This window comes from Atractosteus spatula, chromosome 4 (genome assembly GCF_055471065.1).
Source record: "Atractosteus spatula isolate fAtrSpa1 chromosome 4, fAtrSpa1.hap1, whole genome shotgun sequence".
Classification (NCBI taxonomy): Eukaryota; Metazoa; Chordata; class Actinopteri; order Semionotiformes; family Lepisosteidae; genus Atractosteus; species Atractosteus spatula.
In genome coordinates this window covers 2,013,800-2,036,494 of record NC_142709.1, presented here as the reverse complement: position 1 = coordinate 2,036,494, position 22,695 = coordinate 2,013,800, and the positions used below count along the sequence as shown (strand labels likewise).

General features: G+C 40.1%; 1 protein-coding gene across 1 annotated transcript in view; it reads right to left on the bottom strand.

Annotated features, from left to right (window-relative positions):
- The window catches only part of man1a2 (mannosidase, alpha, class 1A, member 2), a 158,578-nt gene that overhangs the window by 123,050 nt on the left and 12,833 nt on the right, over positions 1–22,695 (bottom strand). The window contains exon 3 of the mRNA XM_088912864.1: positions 6,401–6,656. Coding sequence (XP_088768990.1) covers positions 6,401–6,656 — 256 coding nt within the window. The remainder of the gene's footprint in view (positions 1–6,400; positions 6,657–22,695) is intronic.

Sequence of the window (22,695 nt, the reverse complement as noted above, 5' to 3'; positions counted from 1 at the left end):
TGCTGAACTACTGAGGATTGTTTTTAGACTGTCTTTCATCATGGGAATAATACTACACTTTTTAGCAAGTCTTTTTCAAGACTGCATTACCACTATACAATATGCAAATTACATTGTTTTAAAGACATAAATTACTTAAGCCTTGGAGAAACAGTAGAGCAGGAAGGGACAACTATTTGAATTCGGGGTTCAGCATAATCTGTCAAGACTGCCTGCAGTGCTGATTAGGAGGTAAAAAGCACTTCAAAAGTGATTACTTCCGAGGACAGCGCAAACACCAGGATTACTATAACATCGGAAGTTAGCAATGTCTCAACATTAACAGTACCCCCAAGGCTTTTTTTTCCCCATAAGTAGCCTCTTCTAGCTCTGTTTCTCAGTTTGTTTTTATAGTTTATGTATCTACTACCTGCGTGCAAAACCCTGCACTTGCCCACACCTTTACCACATTGGGAGATTTTCAATTTCCTCACAGAGATTGGCAAAATCCACTAGGGATATCAGCAACTGAAACTGAAGTGGTAGAACCAGCAAAGAATACTTTCTTAATCGGTTTGTGAGAGCACCCACAAGTGGGCTTGTAGCTGGAAAACAGAGGTCAAACCACCATCAGGGAGCTGGGAGGATAAAATGATATGCCCTGAAGTAGACAGAATGCCAAACAAAGGATTATTCTTGGTAAAGCAGACTATGATGGAGTTCAAGAGAAATGAATTGGATATGCTCGATATAGAATCTATAAAATGCAACACAATATTTTAAAGATATTCTGCATGAAGCAGGAAACAAATTAATGGCTAGAGTCAGTAAATCAAAGGCTACAAAAGCAGTGGCCTGAGAAATTAAATAGGTCTTTATAAAATGAATAAAAATCCAGTTTAAGAAAATGGGAAAAAAAATAACTGCAAGCACAGGGGAAATAGAAATAGAAAATGACATCCAAGATAGAACAGAAATTATATTGCAATGGAGACCGAAATAAAAAAAGCAGTATTATAGCAGCAAAGGAACAGGAAAGGAAGAAGTAAAACGTAACTGATGTAATAACATGGAACTTCCAGACGACAGAAGGGAATTGGCTCATGTATCAAATCAATAGTTAACTCTGGTGTTGACCAAGGGAGAAATCAGCAAGGTGGCTCAGTAACATCACGAGTCAAACCATACTGCCACACAAGAGGCAGAGGTGCTGCAGGTATCAGAAGGACAGGAGAAACATTTCTACAGCCTGATGGTTTTCTACCAACTACACCGGTTAACCGAGCTCTTCTGACAGTCACTGCAGACACTGGTAGTAACAAAACCGGCGAGTGCAGTTATAGATCAAACCATTTTACCTCTGTTGTGTTGAAGGTTACGAAAACAATAACTGGAAATAAACTACAGGATCATCTGTATAGGATCCTAGTAGATATTTAGCACAGCTTTGGGAAAGTCATATCTTCTTTTCCTTGCGCAAGTTCCTAGAGCAAGCTACAGCAGTAAGAGACACACAGAGCACACAAAGCGATATATTTAGATTTTCATAAGGTATCTGATATGGTAACTCACAACAGATTAATTCTCAAACTCCAGGAAGTAGGCATTCAAGATAATGAGTGTGTTTGTACTGAGAATTGGTTACTGGATAGAAAACCGATAAGGGGCCAAAGTTAAAATTGAGGTGATGTCATTAGTCGATTAAAGAGGCATCTGTATTTGGACTACTGCTGCTCATCATTTATAACAATGATCTAGATTCTGGGATAGTCAGTAAACTAGCTAAGTTCCCAGATGTGACAAAGCAATAAAAGGTGCACTCTATGTGAGAATATATCGTGAAATGTTTAGAATTTATATCAGGGGGTTGGATGCTGTCAAAATAGCACAATACAAACGATTCCTGTCATCACATTACAAACAATATAGAGATTTCCACATATTAAAGGTATTTTAAGTCAGTTTGTTGGAATCAGTCCAGAGAGGAGTGACTAGATACAATTTTGGGGTGAAAACATTGATAAAGAACTGAATGTTTAAGTCTTGAACAGAGAAGACTACAAGTATTTAAGAGTCAAGTATTCAAAATCCTCAAGGACTTGACGTGTTTGCACAAGCCTGAATGCTTGGATGCGTTTAGAACAAACAGTGAGAGGCAACCTAAGGTACACAACCCAGGAGGCATTCTCAATAAAGCGTTGTGGTCTTTCGTATGTTCTTATTACCGATTTCTTTGGACAAGTCATTCCACCACTGAGAGGAGCAGGATGGAGAATGAACCGGTTCTGTACATCCTGTAGCAAAACAATCTAGCACTCTTAAGATTAAGTAGTGGATGGGCTGTCTGTTGGTAATGGATTTGAGGATGGGCAGAAAGGGATGTGGAGGAAAATGGGATTATTTTTATGATACGTTTCCCACGTTTTGTTACCCAAAAATAATGAATAATCGAAAGCAAAAAATCAAGAGATTCATCACCATTGAACCTCTTCTGTCCCTTCACTCCTATCTTTACTTTTTTCCCCACACCTCTAGTTCCTTTTTCTCCTTCCTTCCTCTTTTTATATTGATGAGGGGTTTATACAGCTTGTTTAGGTCCAAAGTCTGCCATACCATGACGATCACTGACATTTATATGTGGTACCATGTAATATCCCTTTGTCTTCCTTGAAAATGCGATAAACAAATTGGACATGAAAAATGAAACATGATGGTGTGCGGTACATTTATTGGCAAACAAAAGCTTTACACATGATCTAAATCACACGACCTGGTCTCTCCTCATTTGGAGACAACACTACATAAAGGAACCGGTCACTAAGAGTAATGTTCTGTTTCTGCTACGTACAGTCACATTTCGTCCTGTGTCCTCGTACTCCAGCACCAGTGAATCTGGAGTCGAGTGGAGCCTCACCACAGTGTATCGGGGGTCAGCAATCAAACCGGATGGATTCTATCTGAGCAGATTCCAGTGGGGGGGGGCTTATTTCAGCCCATAAGGGAACATCACCATTATTCTTTTTTGTAAAAATAATTTTATTATTACTTCTATGCAATTTGATCAATCTGCTACAGTTAAACTAATGTGGAGTTAACAAGGCAATAACCTCCATTTAATAATAGCTCCTTCTCAGGCACTTATTCAGACTTTTTAACGATTTAGCAAATGTTTTCAATTTCTCTCATAATGCTTTCGCGTTGCCATGACAAACTGGGGTTAAAATAAAACCGCTGTATTTTGTTTGATCCGGCGGAACATGAAAATGCAGCTCCCACACAGTCCCCTGTCATCCACTCACTTAACCTAATCTTTCTTTTTATTCAGCCAGCTGCTACTTTCTGTTTTCCATTAACAATTTATTTCAATTGATTAAATCATTCCCAGGACATATGAACACAGAATGATGCACTGCTACCTCATGGTGAAAAATGCAAAAGAGTCAATAATCCTTCAGAATATTTTAAAGGGATATAATTCAGAACTCCTTAAGAATAGAAAAACTAAGCAAGATATAAAAAATCAATCAAAAATACATATACATCTGTGTAGCTAAACACTATACTTACTGAAAAACGACAATTTTACTGAATCAGTCAACTTTCGTATCTGGCTAGAAGAAGCTTCCTTTCTTATTTCCTTTTGGAAATTTATATTATTTGATTCTTTTCTACTTAAATAGAAAAGGGTGGTGCTGTGGCTCTGTGGCTCTGGATCTGCGCCTGTGGCTGGAAGGTTGCTGGTTCGTATCCCGCGGCCGGCAGAGGAATCCTACTCCGCTGGGCCCCTGAGCAAGGCCCTTCACCCCAGCTGCTCCAGGGGCGCCGTATAAATGGCTGACCCTGCACTCTGACCCCAAGCTGTGTATCTCATGGAGAGCAAGCTGGGGTCTGCGAAAATACAAAATCCTAAAACAAGAAATTGGATATGGCTAATAAAGTGACCTGCACACATGGCAGCACACAGCAAACAAAGTCTAATGTATGATGACCTCCCTTGAAAATGATGGGCCCGCTGTGCATACCTTCTCGGACCGGGCCGCTACACTGAAGGAGCCGAACGTTAAATATGACGCTTTGCTAGGGCACGTCGACAAAAAGGAAGCGAAGTGACAGCTGACAAAAGACGGCCCTCCCTCTATCAGAGCGTTATTAGAAACCGCAGGGGGCAGCTCTTCTCGGTGGCAGATGAGAGGGGCTGTGCTCGGGTTTCTCATGAAGGAGAATAAAACATACTGCAGCCAGCCAGTGCTGAACAGCAGTTTTCCCAGGTGAGCAAGGATCAAACAGTGGGGCTTCATATAACAGCTTTCAAAGCCCTAACAGCAGCCAGAAGAAGACACAGGCCCACCTAGAGGCTGCAGAGATTGATTATACAACACCGGCTCTAACAGCTCGAATACTGCAAAAGGGATTTTGTAAACCATAATCCAGAAGCTTAAGTATAATTTTCCTCTTTATAATGACAAATGACAGTGCCGACATCCAAGTCATGATATTGAGCTGCACACTACTCATGGTGGGAAGATTTCCAGATCGCCTCTAATTACTCTGTCCGCTCTAGATGAATCGCTTTCCCAGATTCAGCCTTTTGCCTTGTCGAAAATGCTAAGAAAGAGAAGAAGACATCTTCTGTCTCAGAAAAGTACCGACACCCAACTACCAGATTTCCAGAAATAACAGAGGTAAAGTGATTCAAAAGAGAAAAAAAAACTGTCACTGCTGCTAATTGTACCAAGCAAAAATTAAATCTTTATTATGTCAGGTGGAAATCATGTGATACATCTGTGAGTATGCAGATCATCAATCAGTACTGAACCCCTACCCTGATCACAAAATCCCACAGGCAGCCTTGACTCCAAAACACATGAACTGAACATGATAAATTATGCACCTTCCATTTTCCTGGGATGTTTACTACAGCAGATACTGTAGCAGCCCAATGAAAGACCCACACTGTATAAAAGTGGGGCAAATCAAGACAAACTCAGCCCTTTTCTAACCTATAAATTGACTGATTGGCAAAGCATCTAATTATTTTACATTCAGAAGAGGACAGGATTATTTGAATTAACCCAGATCTACATTTTAAATTACTTCATTTTGATGGATTATACTGTACAGTACTAGAAATTTGTACTAAAAACAGTGCTGGTGATCTGACTAGGATAGTTGTGGTGATGTTTCTCATCAATGAAATACAAAAATTAACTTGGGGTCTAAACTACAGTACATCACAACTTTGGCCCACAAAAGTTACTTTTTTTTTTCTTTAACTGCAATTTTCTGTGTGCTTAAGGCTGATTGAATCAACTCAGTGATCACAGTGGGTTGATCCAAATTTTTTATCCGAATGACTTTATATTGAAAAGGCATGACGTACTGTAGGTAAATCAGCTACACTGATCAACAGGGGGCCTACAATGACATCCCCAGGCTAGCAGTGTGTGGTATTTCTTCCAGTGGTGACAAGCTATACATCATCAATGCATGCTTTGCTCAAGGTTGCAGAGCTATATGTGTGAGATTCTGTCTCACGCCTCTCATTGAGATTTGCACCACAATGCACCTGTTCACTGGTCTCCAAGCCCTAAATGTCACAGGTCACTGAAGCTCAGCACAGAAATGCTCCAGGGGGATCAAGTCTAGGGAGCAGCACATCTGGAAAAACACCATCACATGCTCATCTCACAAGAAAGCAGTTGTGACAGAAGCAGCATGAGGACATCACGCTGTCCTGCTGCAATCTTGCCACATCAGGATGAGCCCACAGACCTGGCAGAAGGTGAGAACCCAAGACCCGATCACTGTGCAGTCAAGCTGCCATCAATCACTACAATCGGAGTTCTGTCTGTAACATCGTTCCAGGATGGAAACTTCTGTCTGTGGACACTTCAGATGGAGAGAGCCAGAGTGTAGATGGTGTCCAGTTTCCAACATACCAGTGGCACAAAGGCATAGCTCTCTAACAAATGGGGCACATATTGTTTCCTTTCTGTGTTTTTGTTTCGTGCCTTTCGCCAGGCTTGACATTCAACAAACTGAATCACCTCATCCCCTGCGGCCAATCAGCTCTTTCAATATTGAGGTGATCTGGGCTCTTGTATAACAAAGGCACTGAAGCTTATCAGGGTCAATCACAAATAAAGCGATAGGTTTCTGTTGATGATCCACACATACCGCATATATATACCAGGATCAATCCATGCATTAAAGGTCATTTCAAATAAGGACTCGCCTGAAAAACCAAGTCAAGGACACAGAAGAGAGGTCCTGAGAAATGTACAGCATGCCTCAGAAATTCCCCAAAATTTATTACACCAAGTCATAATAACCTTCTGTAATTTACAACTCATCCATGTCTGTCCTCCCATTAATAGCTCCGATTTCCCCAACTTAACTGCATCAGCCAAAGCCCTCCTACCTCTCGGATTTTGTCTCGCTTCTCTTTGACATCAGGATCCCCTGGATCGCCGTCATGGATGCCCACCAGCTTGGGCATGGGCACGGGCGGCAGCTGCTTGCTGTCCTTCTTCTTGAGGTCCTGCGCCACCTTGTTTTTCTCCGTCTGGATCTCGGCCCTCAGCTCCTCGCGGGACTTCTTCAGCTTCTCCTTGGCCTCCTCCAGGGCCCGCTCGTGATCCGCGCGGATCTTGTTCCTCAGGCTCTCCTCCTCCTCCCTTCGGGCAAGCAGACAAGGCAGGAGATAAGAGGACGACACACCGGCTTCTAGGACCTCTTACTGGAGCTAAGCACCTTTTCTTTGCCAAGCTATGCAGTCATAAGAATGTATTTGCAACCTTCCTTATGAGGCAAACAATCTGCCCTCCAGACCCTTATGGTGGATAGTAACTGTTTGATCCAGGGATCTCACCCAGCCTATTTCCACTCCCCAGAGTAGCCAGTCTAGGTTTCAATAATGGCAAGAAACAGAAAAAGTCTTCAGGCTTGTACACAGTTTCCTGTACAAATAATTATGATAAAAAGATGGTAGTAACAGAAAAGAGCAAATAGAGTGGGTGGACTTCAAGGTGACGCCACCTTGAGTCTTTCAAAATAAGAGAAACACTAAAACAATGAGGTTTTGAGGATGGAATGTTACACATTCAATTTCTTCGGCACCTCAACCTTAGCGAGCTGGAACACATCTCATTTCAGCATCTAAAATTCAAGTTAAAACAAAAGGAATATGAAGATCTAAAAAGGAATTAAATAAAATCTAAGCTCTAGAAGTGTAAAACAACATCTGAAAATCTCGTTGAGCCTACCAGTTCTGCAGGAGATGTTTACAACTCAATAGTGGTTCATACTGCGTTAGCTAATCTACTGAACTACTATTAAGGTCTATGAAGTATGAAAAGAACTAATCAAAGATAAAACATATGTATGAAAAGTTAACGAGCTCTCATTTCAGTACGCAGAATTCGCAAAGACTAAGATATGGTGAAAAAAAGTGTTTGTAAGTCAGGGCACATACACTTCCCTGATCTCCATTGAAGATTTAACCCATTTCTCTTAGACATAATTGGAGGTTAACAATGAATAAAATTCATATTTGATTGTAGAAAAAAAATCACATATGTAACCACAAACATGATTTTTATACTTAAGGGTCCCAAGATTCAAGTCAAGCCTGCCAGGTTTAGTGTCCATTTAAAGGGACACCTGCGAGTCTTCTCATGACTCTTCAAAATAGGACAAATTATAAGTTACTGTTTTTATAAGAACAGTTTCTCGAGCACAGGAACCTTACTGTTGTGCCATACCTTTTACAGGGGAACTAAAGTCCCAATTTCTCGGTTATTAAATTTTGATAATAAAATAAATTAGATTATATCAAAATTTTCTAATTAAACAAAATTGTGAACTCTGTGAAAATATTGTAAGTGGCCATGTTGTCGCAAACCCCTGATCTCGCCACGGGAGAGAGCGACAATTGCGATGTGAAGCAGCCCTTCCTGCTCACTAGTCACTGTTATGACTACTGTAATGTGATGCGATGTACGAGCAAATTAAGTGCAGGTTGTACAGCAGTCATTTCACAGCAGGAATATTCCAACATGATCTGCACGCAGCATTAACACCTAAGTAGTATTTGTCATAAAAACTGACAATCTCAACGTCAAAGTCTCAAAGTCGAGAACAATATTTCGATTGGATTAAGAGATGTATTCACAAGCCTGCTTGTTTACAATGTAAAGAGACACTTAATGTTTCCACATGTTTTGTGGCCTCCTTCTAAATCGCAGAATATGGCAGAAGTTACTGTGTACATTTTACTTTCATTGTGGTTTGACATGCACTCATCAATTTCTAGTACCAAAATATAAAATTAGCACTGCAGCTCCCCTTTAAATGTTAGCTATAAAGGGGTTAATTTACTTTCCAACATTGTGACAGCCCTTCCAAACTGTCACCTTATGATTCTTCTCATGTTCTTAAATGAAAGACAGATGGTTTCACTCCCTGTTTAAAACCCAGCGTGAAATCGAAGACTCAGCAAAAGACAAAGCAAAGGAGAGCAAATGCACGATAGTGCCTGAAGTAAAAATTACTCAAGGACTCATAAAAGCAATGATTTCAAATTAGAATTCTCATGAGCACCATCAAATTCACCAAAATGTTAATAGTATTTTTTTTTTAATTTTTCTCCAATAAGCAATTTAGCTTTCAGAATTCTACTAAAAAATCATAAAACACAAAAGCATTAGCATCAGTGTGCATAAAAATTACCCATCAGACTGGACATATTATTCAGAACATTAAAGTGTTCAAATTTACTTTTGTTTAACAGCTTAAGGAACTAGTAATTAGTTAGCTCATTAAGTAATCACACTTCTATTAAAAACGTTCTCCGTTATTAGGTTAGCAGGTCTATATGTTTAACATGTATATTCGGATATTTCAAACACTCAAGATGTCTTAGTAGTATTAATCCTCATTTAAAGCCCCAAACAAGTCTTCCTCAGAAGGGCTGCACCAAGCTCACATTAAAGCACAGCAAAGAGTGACGTCTAAGAATGTCTTTAACCCTGAAGTGGGTGAGGACAGCCTCTGCTTTCTTCCAAGTGTGAAGCAGCCATCAGATGTTAGAGGTGAGAAGAGAACCTCTCTCAGGTCCCACTTCCAGGTGGGACATGATGCTGTGTGGACTAAAGACAGCAGAGACAACGATGCACTCTTGAGTTTTAACAGGTTAGGCAGCAAAGACAACACGAGCAACAGCACCAATTATGAAGATCAGAGATATAAATAAGACGTGGAAGACGTTTCAATGAAATGACCTATGCAGAGCTCTGTAGAAAATTACTCCAAATAATTCCAAATTAGCTTACATCAAAATCCTGACAAATGTGTTAAACAATTCATGTGGTGACTAAGTAATAAACAGACTGTAGCGTTTGGCCTTGCTGCTGATCATTCACATAAATCAACCCTGCAACTAATCTACAGTCCACTCCTAACTGAGACCTACAGTATAAGCAAACCGAAAGGAAGATTTGATGAGAAGAGAAAGCCACATAACTGATCTAAACAGCACAGCCACAGCAATAACGCCTGAACTGTCTTGTCTTGTGACGGATATTAGTAAAAAAGCATTTGTTTTTTTAGTTAAGGTTTAAAAATATTTACGCACTCAACAGTATCTGATGGGCAAAGGTAATAAACCCAGTAGCTCAGGTGCAGAGTCACTTGCAAGGTGTAGCAAAGAGCAGACAGCTTTCCTGTTCATTCTCATCAAACAGCATCACTGAACATGGGAGGGGAAGGGAGTTTAAGGTTGCAGGTCTGTCAAATACAACTGGCATAAGGTTATGTTTTTTTTCAGGTAAATCTTCCAGGTAAGCAGTGACTTCAAAAGAGGGTTCAAATGAGAACCTCACTCAGACTGTGTGAGGACAGCAGAGTAGGACACGGTTTATACCAAGCTTTCAGAAGGATTTTTTTTTAAAATGCTGGTCAAAAAAGTGTTACAACAATCTATTTTAGAGAAAACATTTTCTCACCACCTGGCAAGTGATCTTCTGAGCCAATCCAGAGCCAGAACAGGAGCAGTCAGCTACAACTGTACATTTATATAAAGAAACACTTCCTGTACAACCATCTCAGACAACAATTGACATTTTCTGCTGCTGGTGTTTAGCAATAATTGAAAGCAATATCTTTTACTCTATACATGCAAGCGTTTCTTTCATGAATTCAGCTGTGAACAAATTAAAAACCACATTGCAACACCGAAAACTGCACACCACACCATAGCCCACATCGCAGGCAGGGCCCTTGATGAGGAGCTTATTACTAGAATTACTAGTAAAGATGCTCAATTCTGTGGCCCCTTACTGTATGTCCAGATTACTAAAAAACTGGAAAAGCACTTCGATCTAAATGGTTGTAATGCAAATTTCATACACAGACCATCATCCAGTTCCAGCTATGTCTCAAAGTCAACCGGATCAATGCAAATTTTCCCTTGCATATTTGCAAACAAGTCTTTTGTGGTTCCCAGTTTGCCTAAGGCGTTTTACTAGAGATTGAAAGATTTCCAGCTAGCAAAAAGCTACACTGTATCAAACACACATTTTCAATGACTTTAAAGTTTGCCTTTAAGTCAGGTCACCAAGCAAGCTTTCAAGTTTTAGCAGCTACCTAATGCAAACTTGGTTTTTGAGCTTCTACAAATTCAGGTCCGTTTCAAGTTCTACACACAGCACATCCCTGGAAACAATGTCCACTACAGTGACTTTTGAGTTTGCTCAGTCTGGCCTACTTTCAGTTCCAGCTCACTCGAGTGATGGAGTCGTGTTTCACTGCTCGACGTGATCTCCTGTGTCGGGAGGCTGCTGGTGCGCTATGGCCTCCACACATACTTCGGCTTGTGCTAGCCCCAGCCTATAAATGAAGCTCTCCTGTTTTCACTGGGTTTAAAAGCCATCCTATAAATGCGTTTAATTAAAAATTATAAGCCATACAGTATTGAGAACAAACTTGTGCTACTGCACATGTTAGCGAGCTATGAATCAACTGTAAAATAATAACCACAGCAGGACTGAAACTCAGCTTCTCGGTAAGTATTGTAATGGAAAGCATCCGCTTTTTCAGCAAGATGTATATGGCCATCTCTTGGTCATTACGCCACTTTTTCTCTCCACCTCTGCCCTGTCCATCTCCAATTCCAGTCTATTATAAAGGAGCCAATGCCATCTAAAAGGTGTGCTACATTTGCTCCTAAGAACCTTGTATTCTTTTCTTCAGGCCAGTACAGAACACAGGCTTTTTAAAATTCACTTGAATTCAGCAATGGGTACACGTCTTCTTCACACAAAGAGGAGCACAATACAGCACCTCGGTGACACTCAGAAGCAAGTGCTCCTTCAGAAAGGAAGCTATTCACTTTTCAGCTCAATCTGAAATCTGCTCTCGTCAGACACCAATGAAATTTTCAAAGGCAATTTCATGAAAGGTAAAAAAGTGGGCACACCAAAAATCTCATCTCAGCGGACAAGACGCGGACAAATTTTAATCTCTTCTTTCACAACAGAAGACTCAACCAGCATGAAGCAGTCCGCCTAATCCAACGCTAGATTTTACATAACATACACTGCAGTGTCACTGCAAAATTACACATTACCTGAATAAGCAAAGCTTACTGTATTTCCCAAAAAATGTGCAATCGCTGCTATCTATTGAAAGCCCTAATAATTAACAGTGTGAACCAGAACTGGTTCAATGCATTTGCTTTACATATATCGCATACCACACTCCTGAGTGCATCTTGCACGAAAACCCCAAAATTATGACCATCTGTTACGTAAACATAGAGCAAGCCTGAGAGACACATGGTTACACTTCCCACATCTGTGCAGCATGTGCACTAAACTTCCTGCACTAAACCTGCACTCAGAACCACTGATCTTTACCAATAACAGTGATGAGACTCATGAGATGCTGGGGCTCCATCTTGAAAAACCTATTCCTGCCAGTGGGCAATGAAAGTTTATTACAGATACCATTAATATAAGTTCTGGCTTCTCTTTCAGTGTAACCGGAGGAAATGTGCTGAATCTCAGCTTGTTTTTTTCGCACCGATCACCTGAGGTCAAAATGAGATTGCAAGGCCCCTCGCAAGCTTAACGCTCGTTGATTGCTTGATTGATCCGTCTGATCTTCACCTTCACGGTTTGCAGTACATCCTTTGTCCACGTCTTGACCTGTTGACACTGCTACTTCACTTCCATGTTGCCAACAGGAGAGGCTGCATGACATGCGATTTTAAAACAACGTGCATTTTCAATTATTTCATAACTCTCTGGACCAAGACCCCCCAAATCTAATATTAAACTACCAGACTGATGGACAATCAATTTTCAAAGGATCCCAAAGCACACCGCACATGTGAGGAGACCCACCTCATCCATCACTGAGGTGTAGCCCTAACCTGGGCCATGTGTCGGCATCCCCCCTACTGCGCACATCAGATGGAAATGTGAGAAAGAGCTTCAACAGCTGAATTAAGGGGAAGGGGGGGTTTCAGTATACCAGTCTGCACGAGCCGCGAGTGGAGATCAGGCAGGACACCAGGCTCAGTTCCCATACGGTTTCTACAAGCGCCAAAGGATCTCTGACAACCCAGTAATCAGGGCCTTGTTGTCACATCTCACCTAATGGACAGCACCCTACAGCCCAGTATCCCACAGTCACCATACTGGGCCACTGGACTGGAAATACTGGTCAACTGCCGGGCCACTGACTCTACTCAGCATGTACAGTAGTTTGCCTGGGCTATCTCCCATCCCAGCACTGACCGGACCCGGACCTGCTGAGCTTCTGACATCTGACTAGGTCAGGCGCCAAGGTGGTGATGTTGCAGCTGAGGTACCGGGTCATTTACACCACTTGTATCACTTTCCAAGACATTTTTGAAGTTTATAAAACTCCATCAGAAAAAAAATCCCAAATGACAGAGACAATGCCACTGAGATAAGAGGTACAATTCAAGCTGCATGAATTGTATAACAGAAACAAAAGCGATTCAAATTAGTCATCACATTATAAAGTGTAATTTAAAATCCATCAAGAAACACCTCATTAATAAAAGCCGTTTCAGAAATATTTGTCAGAGTGTTAAATACATCCTATTCAGACCACTGAAAATAATGTGAAAAACAATTATTTCAAACTATAAACAACACATACAATATGAATAGCATTTCAATTATCAGCCGTTTTTACAAATCATTTTAATTAGGAATAGGAAAGGATCATTCCATGTCAACACACTAGAGCTTTTCAACACAAGAATGTAGTCTTTGACCAGACAAAATTCGGCTTTGGAAAATTAGCAACAAAACATGGAAAGATATACTGAAGCTCACTGATGAATGTTAACTGACATTTGCCTACTTGTGTAGGGGTGGAGGGAGTCAAATTTAAAGTGCATCTGACTTCGGAGACGTTTATGTTTAGAATAGCAGTAGTTCTACGAAAGAAAGTACAGAAGGGCAAGATCATTTTCTGTACAAATACGCAAGAATGTGATAATAGCTGAAAATAAGAAGAGACCATTCAGCCCATTTTGCCCTTTCTTGAAGGATGCCAGAGCATCAGGCTCAACATCTTTATGGGTAGCTAGGTCCATACTTCCAGACCTCTGCAAGTTGCCCCATGTTGTCAGTTTTAAATGCACTTGCACATAGGAGCCACTTGAGTCCACTTGAGGACCACTTGTGTCCTCTGGTTCGCTTAGAAGTCCAACCTGTGGATTTTGAAAATGGATTTTGTATACTTGTACTTTGTAGTCTTCTCTGTTAGATACTGCAAAAGACTAAAAAGCTTCAAGCTTCAGCTTTCAATAAATATAAATGCCACAGCTACAGTATTTACTGTACAGTATACGACTCAGTGATGTGAGTTAAACAGACCTTTATTGTGGGCTTATAGACATGAATTTGAAGAACCCGCGGTTAAATTATTCCTAAAAAAATATACCAAACAACAAAAGAATAAATCAACAGCCTAATATTCTGTAGAGTATATTATCTGATTTGTGCAAATCCATGAAGCATGAGCAGTGAACTGTTCATGACCAGTCAGCCTGACAGCAGTCTATTCCTACAAGCCCATGTGAAAGGCACTTAGTGAAGACCTTCTAAAAACTACATGCAAAACATATAAATCAATAGGCACTTTAATCAGAAGGAGGTGAGGCTCAACTCACGTAGCATTCTTTTCAGTGAAAAGGTCAAGAATTTTTACTAAAGCTCTGCATGCATGAGTCACTGGCTATTTGCTTTTGACTGTGGACGAACTTGTAAAATGCACTTGTTGCCACCCTTAGGATTTCATATTAAAATTGCACAAGGACCGGGGCAAGCGTATGAAGACAAAACAAATTGTAGATGAAAGGCAAAGCCACAGACTCTCACTTTCAAGGAAAATCACTTTGAGCCTTGCTTAAAATTAGTCCAATTAGAAATTCTTCGAACAGAAACAAAAACAAATGGCTTCAAGTTACATGAAGACAATCTGGGGAGTATCTGGGTTTGTAACCATCTGGCCAACTGAGGTTCATTCCCCGAAGTTCTATTATTGTGAAAACTGCAGAGCAGAGATACTGCATACAAATACAGGTAACTACAGCCCGCTGCTGGGGAATTCTGCACGGGGAGGAGAGGGATGTAACTGAATGTTATTTTTTCATGTCGCCATATTCTAACCTAATACATCCCAGGATCCAGCTCTCACACCTGTACCCGATGGAAACAAACCGGGCTTTCTCTGGTCACAGGTGGGGTGCTGTGAAGCGCCGTGGCCCCCTCTACAAGGTGGCCTGAACAGTCAGTTTCATGTCGTAGGGGACTGTACTACACGTGAATTCACAGTGCACCAGGTATAACCCTCTTTCATGCACAGTTCACTCACATGGTGTGACAATGCACATTCAGCTCCTGGTCTCCTGCTGTTCAGCGACAATGTAAAATTAGGGTGGTGTGACAATTACATAAAAAAACTTGCAAAGGCATGTAGAACATGTGCACCATGTACATATTGTAGCAAACATTTCAGCCTTTCACTGACTGTTTCAAATCACAGCTTTTCAGCAAGATACTCAGTGGGTAACACCCACACTGACAGACTGACAGTTCTTTGTAAAATGTCGTCCCCTACGTTATCATTCATGTCTTATTTACACCAAAGAGTTGACCAATATGCAGTGGAAAACTACAAGGTCTGCATGTAACAGCTCCTTAATGAAACTGATTTGTTTCCATTACCGTTCCACGTGAGATTACGTCACAGTTTTAGTCACCTTAGTACGGTTAAAATATTCATAATAAATACTTGTTCCCAAGTATGAACATCTCTTTATTTGTCAAATGGGAACTGAAAGCCACACAAACGTAGCTGTGTGGCTTCCAAGTTCATTAGCATTTTTCTCTTTGAAGAAGGGTTTGTTCCAACATACAGTGAGTAAAATTCAGGTCCTTAGGGAACGAAATTTACTCCAAGTAACCCATTCACAATGTTAATTTGGTTTAATACACATTCCTTTTTCTTGGTCTTTTGGAGTAAAAAAAAAACAAACATCATAAGCATGTCTGCATTCATACTATTCATTTATCATAAGAGCATTTCACCTGTTACTGAAAGCAGATATACAACAAGCTCCAATAATTCCCTGCAAGTGTTAGATAAGAGTTACAATTATTGTATTAAAAAAACAAGTCAAATCTTGGAAACACTAGTGAAGTTTAGTTTCCTTTTTGTATTTCCTCACAGTTCAGAATATGTTCAGATTAAAACTGGAAACATTATCAGATAATATTTATGAAACCTGGGGGTTGTCCAAAATGGCTTCTACACACCTACACTTTTTTTTCTATTAACTATTAATATTACCAAGTGTGCAATACAGATTACAGTATGTCAATATGATTTGTCAAAAACTGAAATTAATAATTGTTGATAAAAACAGTTATATTTTAATCATTTAAAAATTATTTTTTTAACAGTGGTCCCAATTTGATACTACAGATTTTTTTTAATGTAAATGGCATACTTCAAAAAATGTAAAAAATTCTACAGAAAACTGTCTCACTTGCAGTGATTGTAGTCACTATGTGCTAGTACATAATACATCTATAGGAACATCAGAAGAGAACATTTATAGTTTCGAAGTAATATGAAAAATATTCTTCATATTGCTTATTGTTAAATCAGCTTTCATAATGTAGCATAGCTAGCAATCCTAATTTCAAGCACTTTTCCTAATAGATTAAAATATTTTTCCAATGCATTTCCTTCCACAACTCCTTCAGAATTTGCTTAAATTTATGTTAATTTTGATTTAACAGCAACAAGAACAGAATTCACTACAAAGACATCAGATAGTATTGATGAAAATCAGAAGAAAATGGATTGCTAACTATAAATGAAGAGAACAGTTGGGATATGTTCTGGTATATCAGATCATGAATTTCAGACATTTATGGAAACAGGTATGCTTAAATTTTTCCTGCCATTGATCTTCAGAGGTTTGAAATCTTTTCCATGACAATATTAATTACAGCACATTTGTTAGAACTGCTGTTTGATCCTTAATTCACAGTGCCTGAATTTAATCCAGTAGACTTTCATGGCATCTCTTGCGACTTCTGTATTTTTATACACTACTTTTCTTTGATCTATCATTGTGCGCTTGAAATACATAACATTTCTAAGGAGAAACAGATTTCCAGAATTTGCATGTATAGCATACACACCTCATCTCAGAAGGCCAGCAACATCAACCCAAATCTGGCTTCACAAATTTCTCATAACACAACACACTTTTACAGATTAGTTGGCACTTAAGAGGGGTGATGTAATACATCTATTCAGTGAGTCCACTATTTTTCAGAAATAAGTCCTGTAAGAGAATCCTTATTTACTCTGATTAGGAGTGTTTTCAAAACGTCAGCTCATATCAGATTAGATTTGATTTAGACAGGAGAAATATTAACAGTAATAATGAAATCTGAAATAATGAGATTCAAAGCCCCATAAACTAACCAGATCAAAAACCTCTGTACAGTCATCTCCCCGCTATACGAGATATAATAATTCTCACCTGTTTTTTCATTTAACGAGCAGATTTTAATTCTTACGAGCTGGGCTTTCGTAAAGTTTTGTTGAGATTCTTCTTTCCTCACATCTTATCAGATCAGGAATTTACTTTCTTTTTTTACATTTTAAGTTTTTTTTATAATAAAAGCTTGTATGTGTTAAGTTCATATAGTACAGGATATTACCTAACGTTTATGCATTTGCTCGCAACTGTAACAATGTAACTACTTTATAGCACTGTACTGTAAATGAGCAGGAGTGTTACTGTTTTCCTACCTGTTATTTATGCAGCAGCTAATGACTTTAAACACGTTTACTCAAACACTTAACCAAAATTTTATTGTTTTCATACTTAAGTACCAGTCTGTGCTGCATTTAGGTGATGTTTGGGTGTTTAAGTGAATATTTTTGTGTTATGTTCTTTAACACCCAGGATTAAAGTTACAGTAGAGGAAACACTACCCAGAGCCAAAAAAACACTTCTACACACTCCAAAATATATCCCTCTAAAGCTGAAACAGAGAGAAGCAAACTGAATGCTGTAAAACCCACTGGCACCAGCACTGTGGTAAAAGTAACTTGGTCTGGAGCATAACTGCAGCTCAGCAACGGGCTACCTTACAGTCAGACACACAAGCAGTGGCCCCGAAAGAAAAGCATTCCTTGCACTTGAACTGAACATAAGGCTCATAATTTTTATGATCACCTGTATGAGGAGAAAATTATATTAAAAGGCCTACAGGGAAGAGAGTAATGGTTTGCACCAGGACAGAGCATTCACAGTGTTAACATTCTGAGGCCACAAGCCACAGCCCACCTGCTCCTCTCCAGCAGGAAGAGGGGGAGCTGAAGGAAAGTCTGAGCATTAGACAACCCAGAAACCTAAAGCTGCACTTGGCAGATGCACAACGCTTCACTTTAAAGGCTTTCTCCGAGAGGCTGCTATGAAACGTGAAAACTTGGTCCTACGATCTCTTGTGATGCTCTTGACAGGCTACACCATACAATACAAACCTGCTGCCTAGTGCTTTTACACTAAATGTGAAAGGATCTACCAGCAAGGATGGCTAATTTAATTTACAACCTGTGCCGTCAACTCTCAACCTGCACATAAAGAGCACCTTCTAACTGAAATTTCATACTAAGGTTATTCAGTATTAGGATAATAAAGGTACTGAATGCAACTGTGGTATCTGAATTTCAGCTATTAATTTAAATCCCAATTAAGATGTAACAGAAGCACGATTTCAATGTGATAGCTTGATTGGCTTCATATGCCTCACTTAGAGAATGGCAACCCAAAAGAAGAAAATTGGACCCATAACCAAGACATGGGTCAAAAACAGTCTACTGAAAGCCTGAGTACCATTTCCAGGCCCACCAGTGAGGGCTCAGGGCACACAGCCGTGAAGAGCACGGTTTCGACCGAGGATGACCAGCGGGCAGGAGCTGGCATCGGTGCTGTGTCACCTCCAGAGCCTGGCTTCACACGGACCCCCCAGAAAAGCAGCAGTACAGATCAAATACGTCAAACCCCCTTTGAGCAATTCAAGGCCAAGGGGCTGCAAACCCTCAGTTCTGTCCGCAGGTCACCGGGTGGGGTGCTGGGGGCCAAGAGTGGAAAAGCTGGGGACCGACCGCAGGAGAGGGGTGGAGGGAGGCAGACCCGGGTACCCCTGGGGAAACAGCAGGCTGGGCGGCGCTGCTGGACTCTGTAGGGGCTGGGCGGAGGGTTCGGGCGTCGGAGACGGAGAAACCAACAGCAGGAGCCGGAGATCTAGAGGGTGTCCCGAGGCAACCCGCGATCCGCGGCCTGCCGAGCTGGGAGGGGTGCTGGGGCTCGGCGTCGTTTGAGCGGCATCAGGGAGAGCCGGCATGGCGAGGTGGGCCGGTCGCGGGCCCAGGCCTCAGGGAGACAAAGCAGAGTCAGAGTCATGGTATTCAGACAGAAGGGGCCAGGTTTAGGGATATCCTCCACTACAGACTTTCACATAACTCCAGTCTGCCCTTTTAAAACGGTTTTATGGGATCGGCAGGTAATGTAAAACGAACACTCTGCCGGACATGAACCTTTGAAAGCTCCTGTTACAGTTATTATTACCCTGCCAGAGAATTAAAAAATTCAGGTGCCACCAACGACACCAACCGTTCGGGTACATTAGTGGAGAAATCATTACAAGTGGAAGGTTATGATTATTTATTTTACTTATTAACTAACCGCTCAGTCAATTCCCGTTATTCACCATTTTCGTAACCCTCCGCCCCCACCCTTTGTAACACTATCAAGGCACTTTTCTACCCATGTACACTGTGAGGAATCGAGACCACCAGTGTCTTCCGCTACCTGTACTGTACAGTGTCTAATTGCTCCATAGCCAGCTAGATATCAGCTCATTGATCTCTTCATTCATGACACACATGAAAATGTATGAGTACTGAGCACCTGTACTATCTGAATGGTCTTATTTTCTTTTTAAACAATATGCCTCTACACTATACCATATGCATTTCAAATACCCTTTCACACAACTGCTGTTCATTGATACACAAAAATAAATGTGGCTTGTTCTCTCATTATTAATTTGGCATGGGGCTTTATCCAAATCAAAGGTGACAAATTTACAGCAGCAACATCAACACTATGGTCATGTAACCAATAATAATTATAAGGTCTGCAAATATATACGAAGTAGGTTACATAATGACCGATAATATTCTCTCACATTCCGACATCTATCCAGGGAATTTATAACCAGTAACACTCACACTTAGTGGTTTGCTCAGAAGAACAAAGCAACACATGGTAAATGAAAAATTAAAAATGACCCGTCTTTATTTGCCAAAACATGTCATTCCTTCATACTTCAGAGGCTGAGAAGATCAGGAACAGGTGAGCTTGACTGGGTTGAATGCTCAGCGCCTGACTGATACACAAATTGCCAATCACATCTTAATGAAGAGAGGTAGCACAGAGGTGGACACAACCGCTGCCAATTACTGAACAGCACTTTAAATGCATTGGAAACATGACTCAGGGTTTCTCATTAATTTTAAATTGAAACAGGTTTAATTCAGAATAAGCACTAGTACAAACCAAGTGAAATGGATTTAAATGTAAACTCTGCAACTTGCATTTCAGTACAGATATGTTTGCATTTGACCCCTAGTCAGTTCCTCAGATCCAAATAACTCCTAAACACTGAAGCTGTGCTGTACTCAGCAGATATTGTCCTTGTCCGGTTTAAGCAGGGTTTTTGTTAAATAAATCCCAGCTGATTCGTACAGCACCTTTCGCAGACTGCACAGATTAGGGGGTTTTGTTCAGATTCCTTGAAAAGGGAAATACAGTGGCTCAAAATAAATGCATGGCTGGTAGCTTCCTATCATTACTTTTTTTCAGGAAAAGTTCTTCAACACAGGCATCCAATATTTTAAAAAGTGTGGGATCCTGATTATTTAGGAAAAGTTGCTTTTATGCATGATTTACACCATATACTAATGTCAACCGACCTTTCCATTATGTGACTAAACCACAAAAAAGTCTCAGCTCCTCACGGACACCTGTTTTGCAATTAAGTGACAAAGCATCTTGTATGAAAAACTAAATGTTTGAAAAAAGCTAATGCATAAATGTATTTTTTTTTAAAAGTTAAAGTGTATCTCATCTGCACCTTCCATGTGATGTAAAAACACGGGACATCTATTAAATGCATTGAAAACCTGAAACATCTAAGCTGTCTTGAGCACACAGAAAAACTCAAAACTAAATAGGAAACCGTATAATCAGTTGGTAAAAAAAAACAAAGTCTATTACTGACACTATGTTTTAAAAGAGAATGCATAATTAGCAAGGTGTCTTCTTGGAGTATAAGGCACTTAGTATATGTGGATGACAGATTTCCAGTTCCTCTTAACAAGATTAATTCTTGGCTTCTTCATTTCTCCTTCCTTCTGTTTTCTTTTCATTGTTAATTGATGCTCTGAATACAATATATTATACCTTTAGAAAATAAACAGTTGAAACAAGACAGCTTTAGTTGGGCTCAGTGGTGACCTGCTGTGCTTATCTCAAAGTCACTTCATTAAAAAAACAAATTAAAAGGATAAACAGGAAAACAATGCATGCACACTTCTCGCAGTGCACTCTCGCAGGGATTTTTCTGTTGATGTAACTAAACAACAACATCATCAAAAGTAAAAAAAAAAGAACAAAACATAAAACTGTTTTGCTGGAAAAGAGCATTTGTAACCTCCCGATTTCTCCGTTCCCCAAGGGAAAATAAATAACTCCAACATGAAGGGCTACCCCAAAGAAATAACAGCTGCTCAGACCCTTCATTACAGCAACAAGCTGTCAGAAATGATAAGTACGCTCCTGATTACAAGGTTGCCAAAAGACCTCCAGAAGGCAGGCGTGATCACAGATTGCTCAGGCACAGTGCTCTGCACACCACAAACAATTCTGACAAATTAAAACAAAGATGTGGCCATCGCTTGGAATCTCTGACAGAACTGTACTTCAGGGCTTCGAAATTACTTTTACTCTAGGTCCCGACAGGCTGGTCGCAGGCTCTCACCTCGCCAAACTGGCACGCCATGCAGCTTGACAGCCCTGCCATTTGGAGTTTAATATTATGAAGAGAAGTTTTGGCAGGACCGTAGAAGAACATGCAAGCACACTCTATTCACTTTAGGCAACAGCTGCTCAAAGGCTTAGATCATCACCAGATTTTTCAGCTTAATATCCGTCTCTTTTTTTAATTGGTTGATTCAATTTTTGCTGTATTTGAGCAAATTCAGTTCCCAAAACAAACTGTATAAACTTGGCAGTGCTGTTGTTGTTCCATGATGATCTGAGCTATTATTAGAAAGAAACAATGCTTCACTTTACAAGTCTACACACCAAGAAAAGGACAGGAAAACATCTGACAGAAATAAAAATTTAATTACCGTACAATTCGGACTCTCACTGAAAAATAGAGCACGGATGGAAAAGTATCACATTGTAGTTCAAGACAGATCATATGTAACTGTGATGCACACTTATGTACAGACTGCTATTTTTTTGGTATTAAATTTTCTATCTGCCCTGGAATGGATTTAACTGTTAAGTACAATGTAAAGACAATGCAGTACTTCTTACTGAAAAGGGGCCGTTACTTACCTACTTCAGTAATACTGGAGAAAATCCTAGGGGCGAATTTCTACTGACTCCTCTGCAATTGACTCAGTATACTACTAGCTTCATTTAGAACATGAAATTAAATTGCGGGACATGAGACGTTTAATTGATTCATTCATTAGAAGAACACAATGAGCTCCTTTAACAAAGCAATATTGTCTAGTTCTTCAAATCTCAAAATAACCCTACAGCTGTCAAAGCATGACATGGATCTAGAAAGAGTTAGAACTTTTTTACTACAGAACCTGTTCAGTGTTTTCCGTGGGTTAGTTTTCAAATTCAACACTTTTACAGCAGAAGATGCAATTTAGAAACTGCTAAACAAATCGTGTTTTTTCTATACAAATTAAATCCTCCGTCGTACAACTTCTAAACATTTTCTAACCACTTTGTCCAGTTCAGGGTCGCAGGGGAGCCGGAGTCTATCCCAGTGA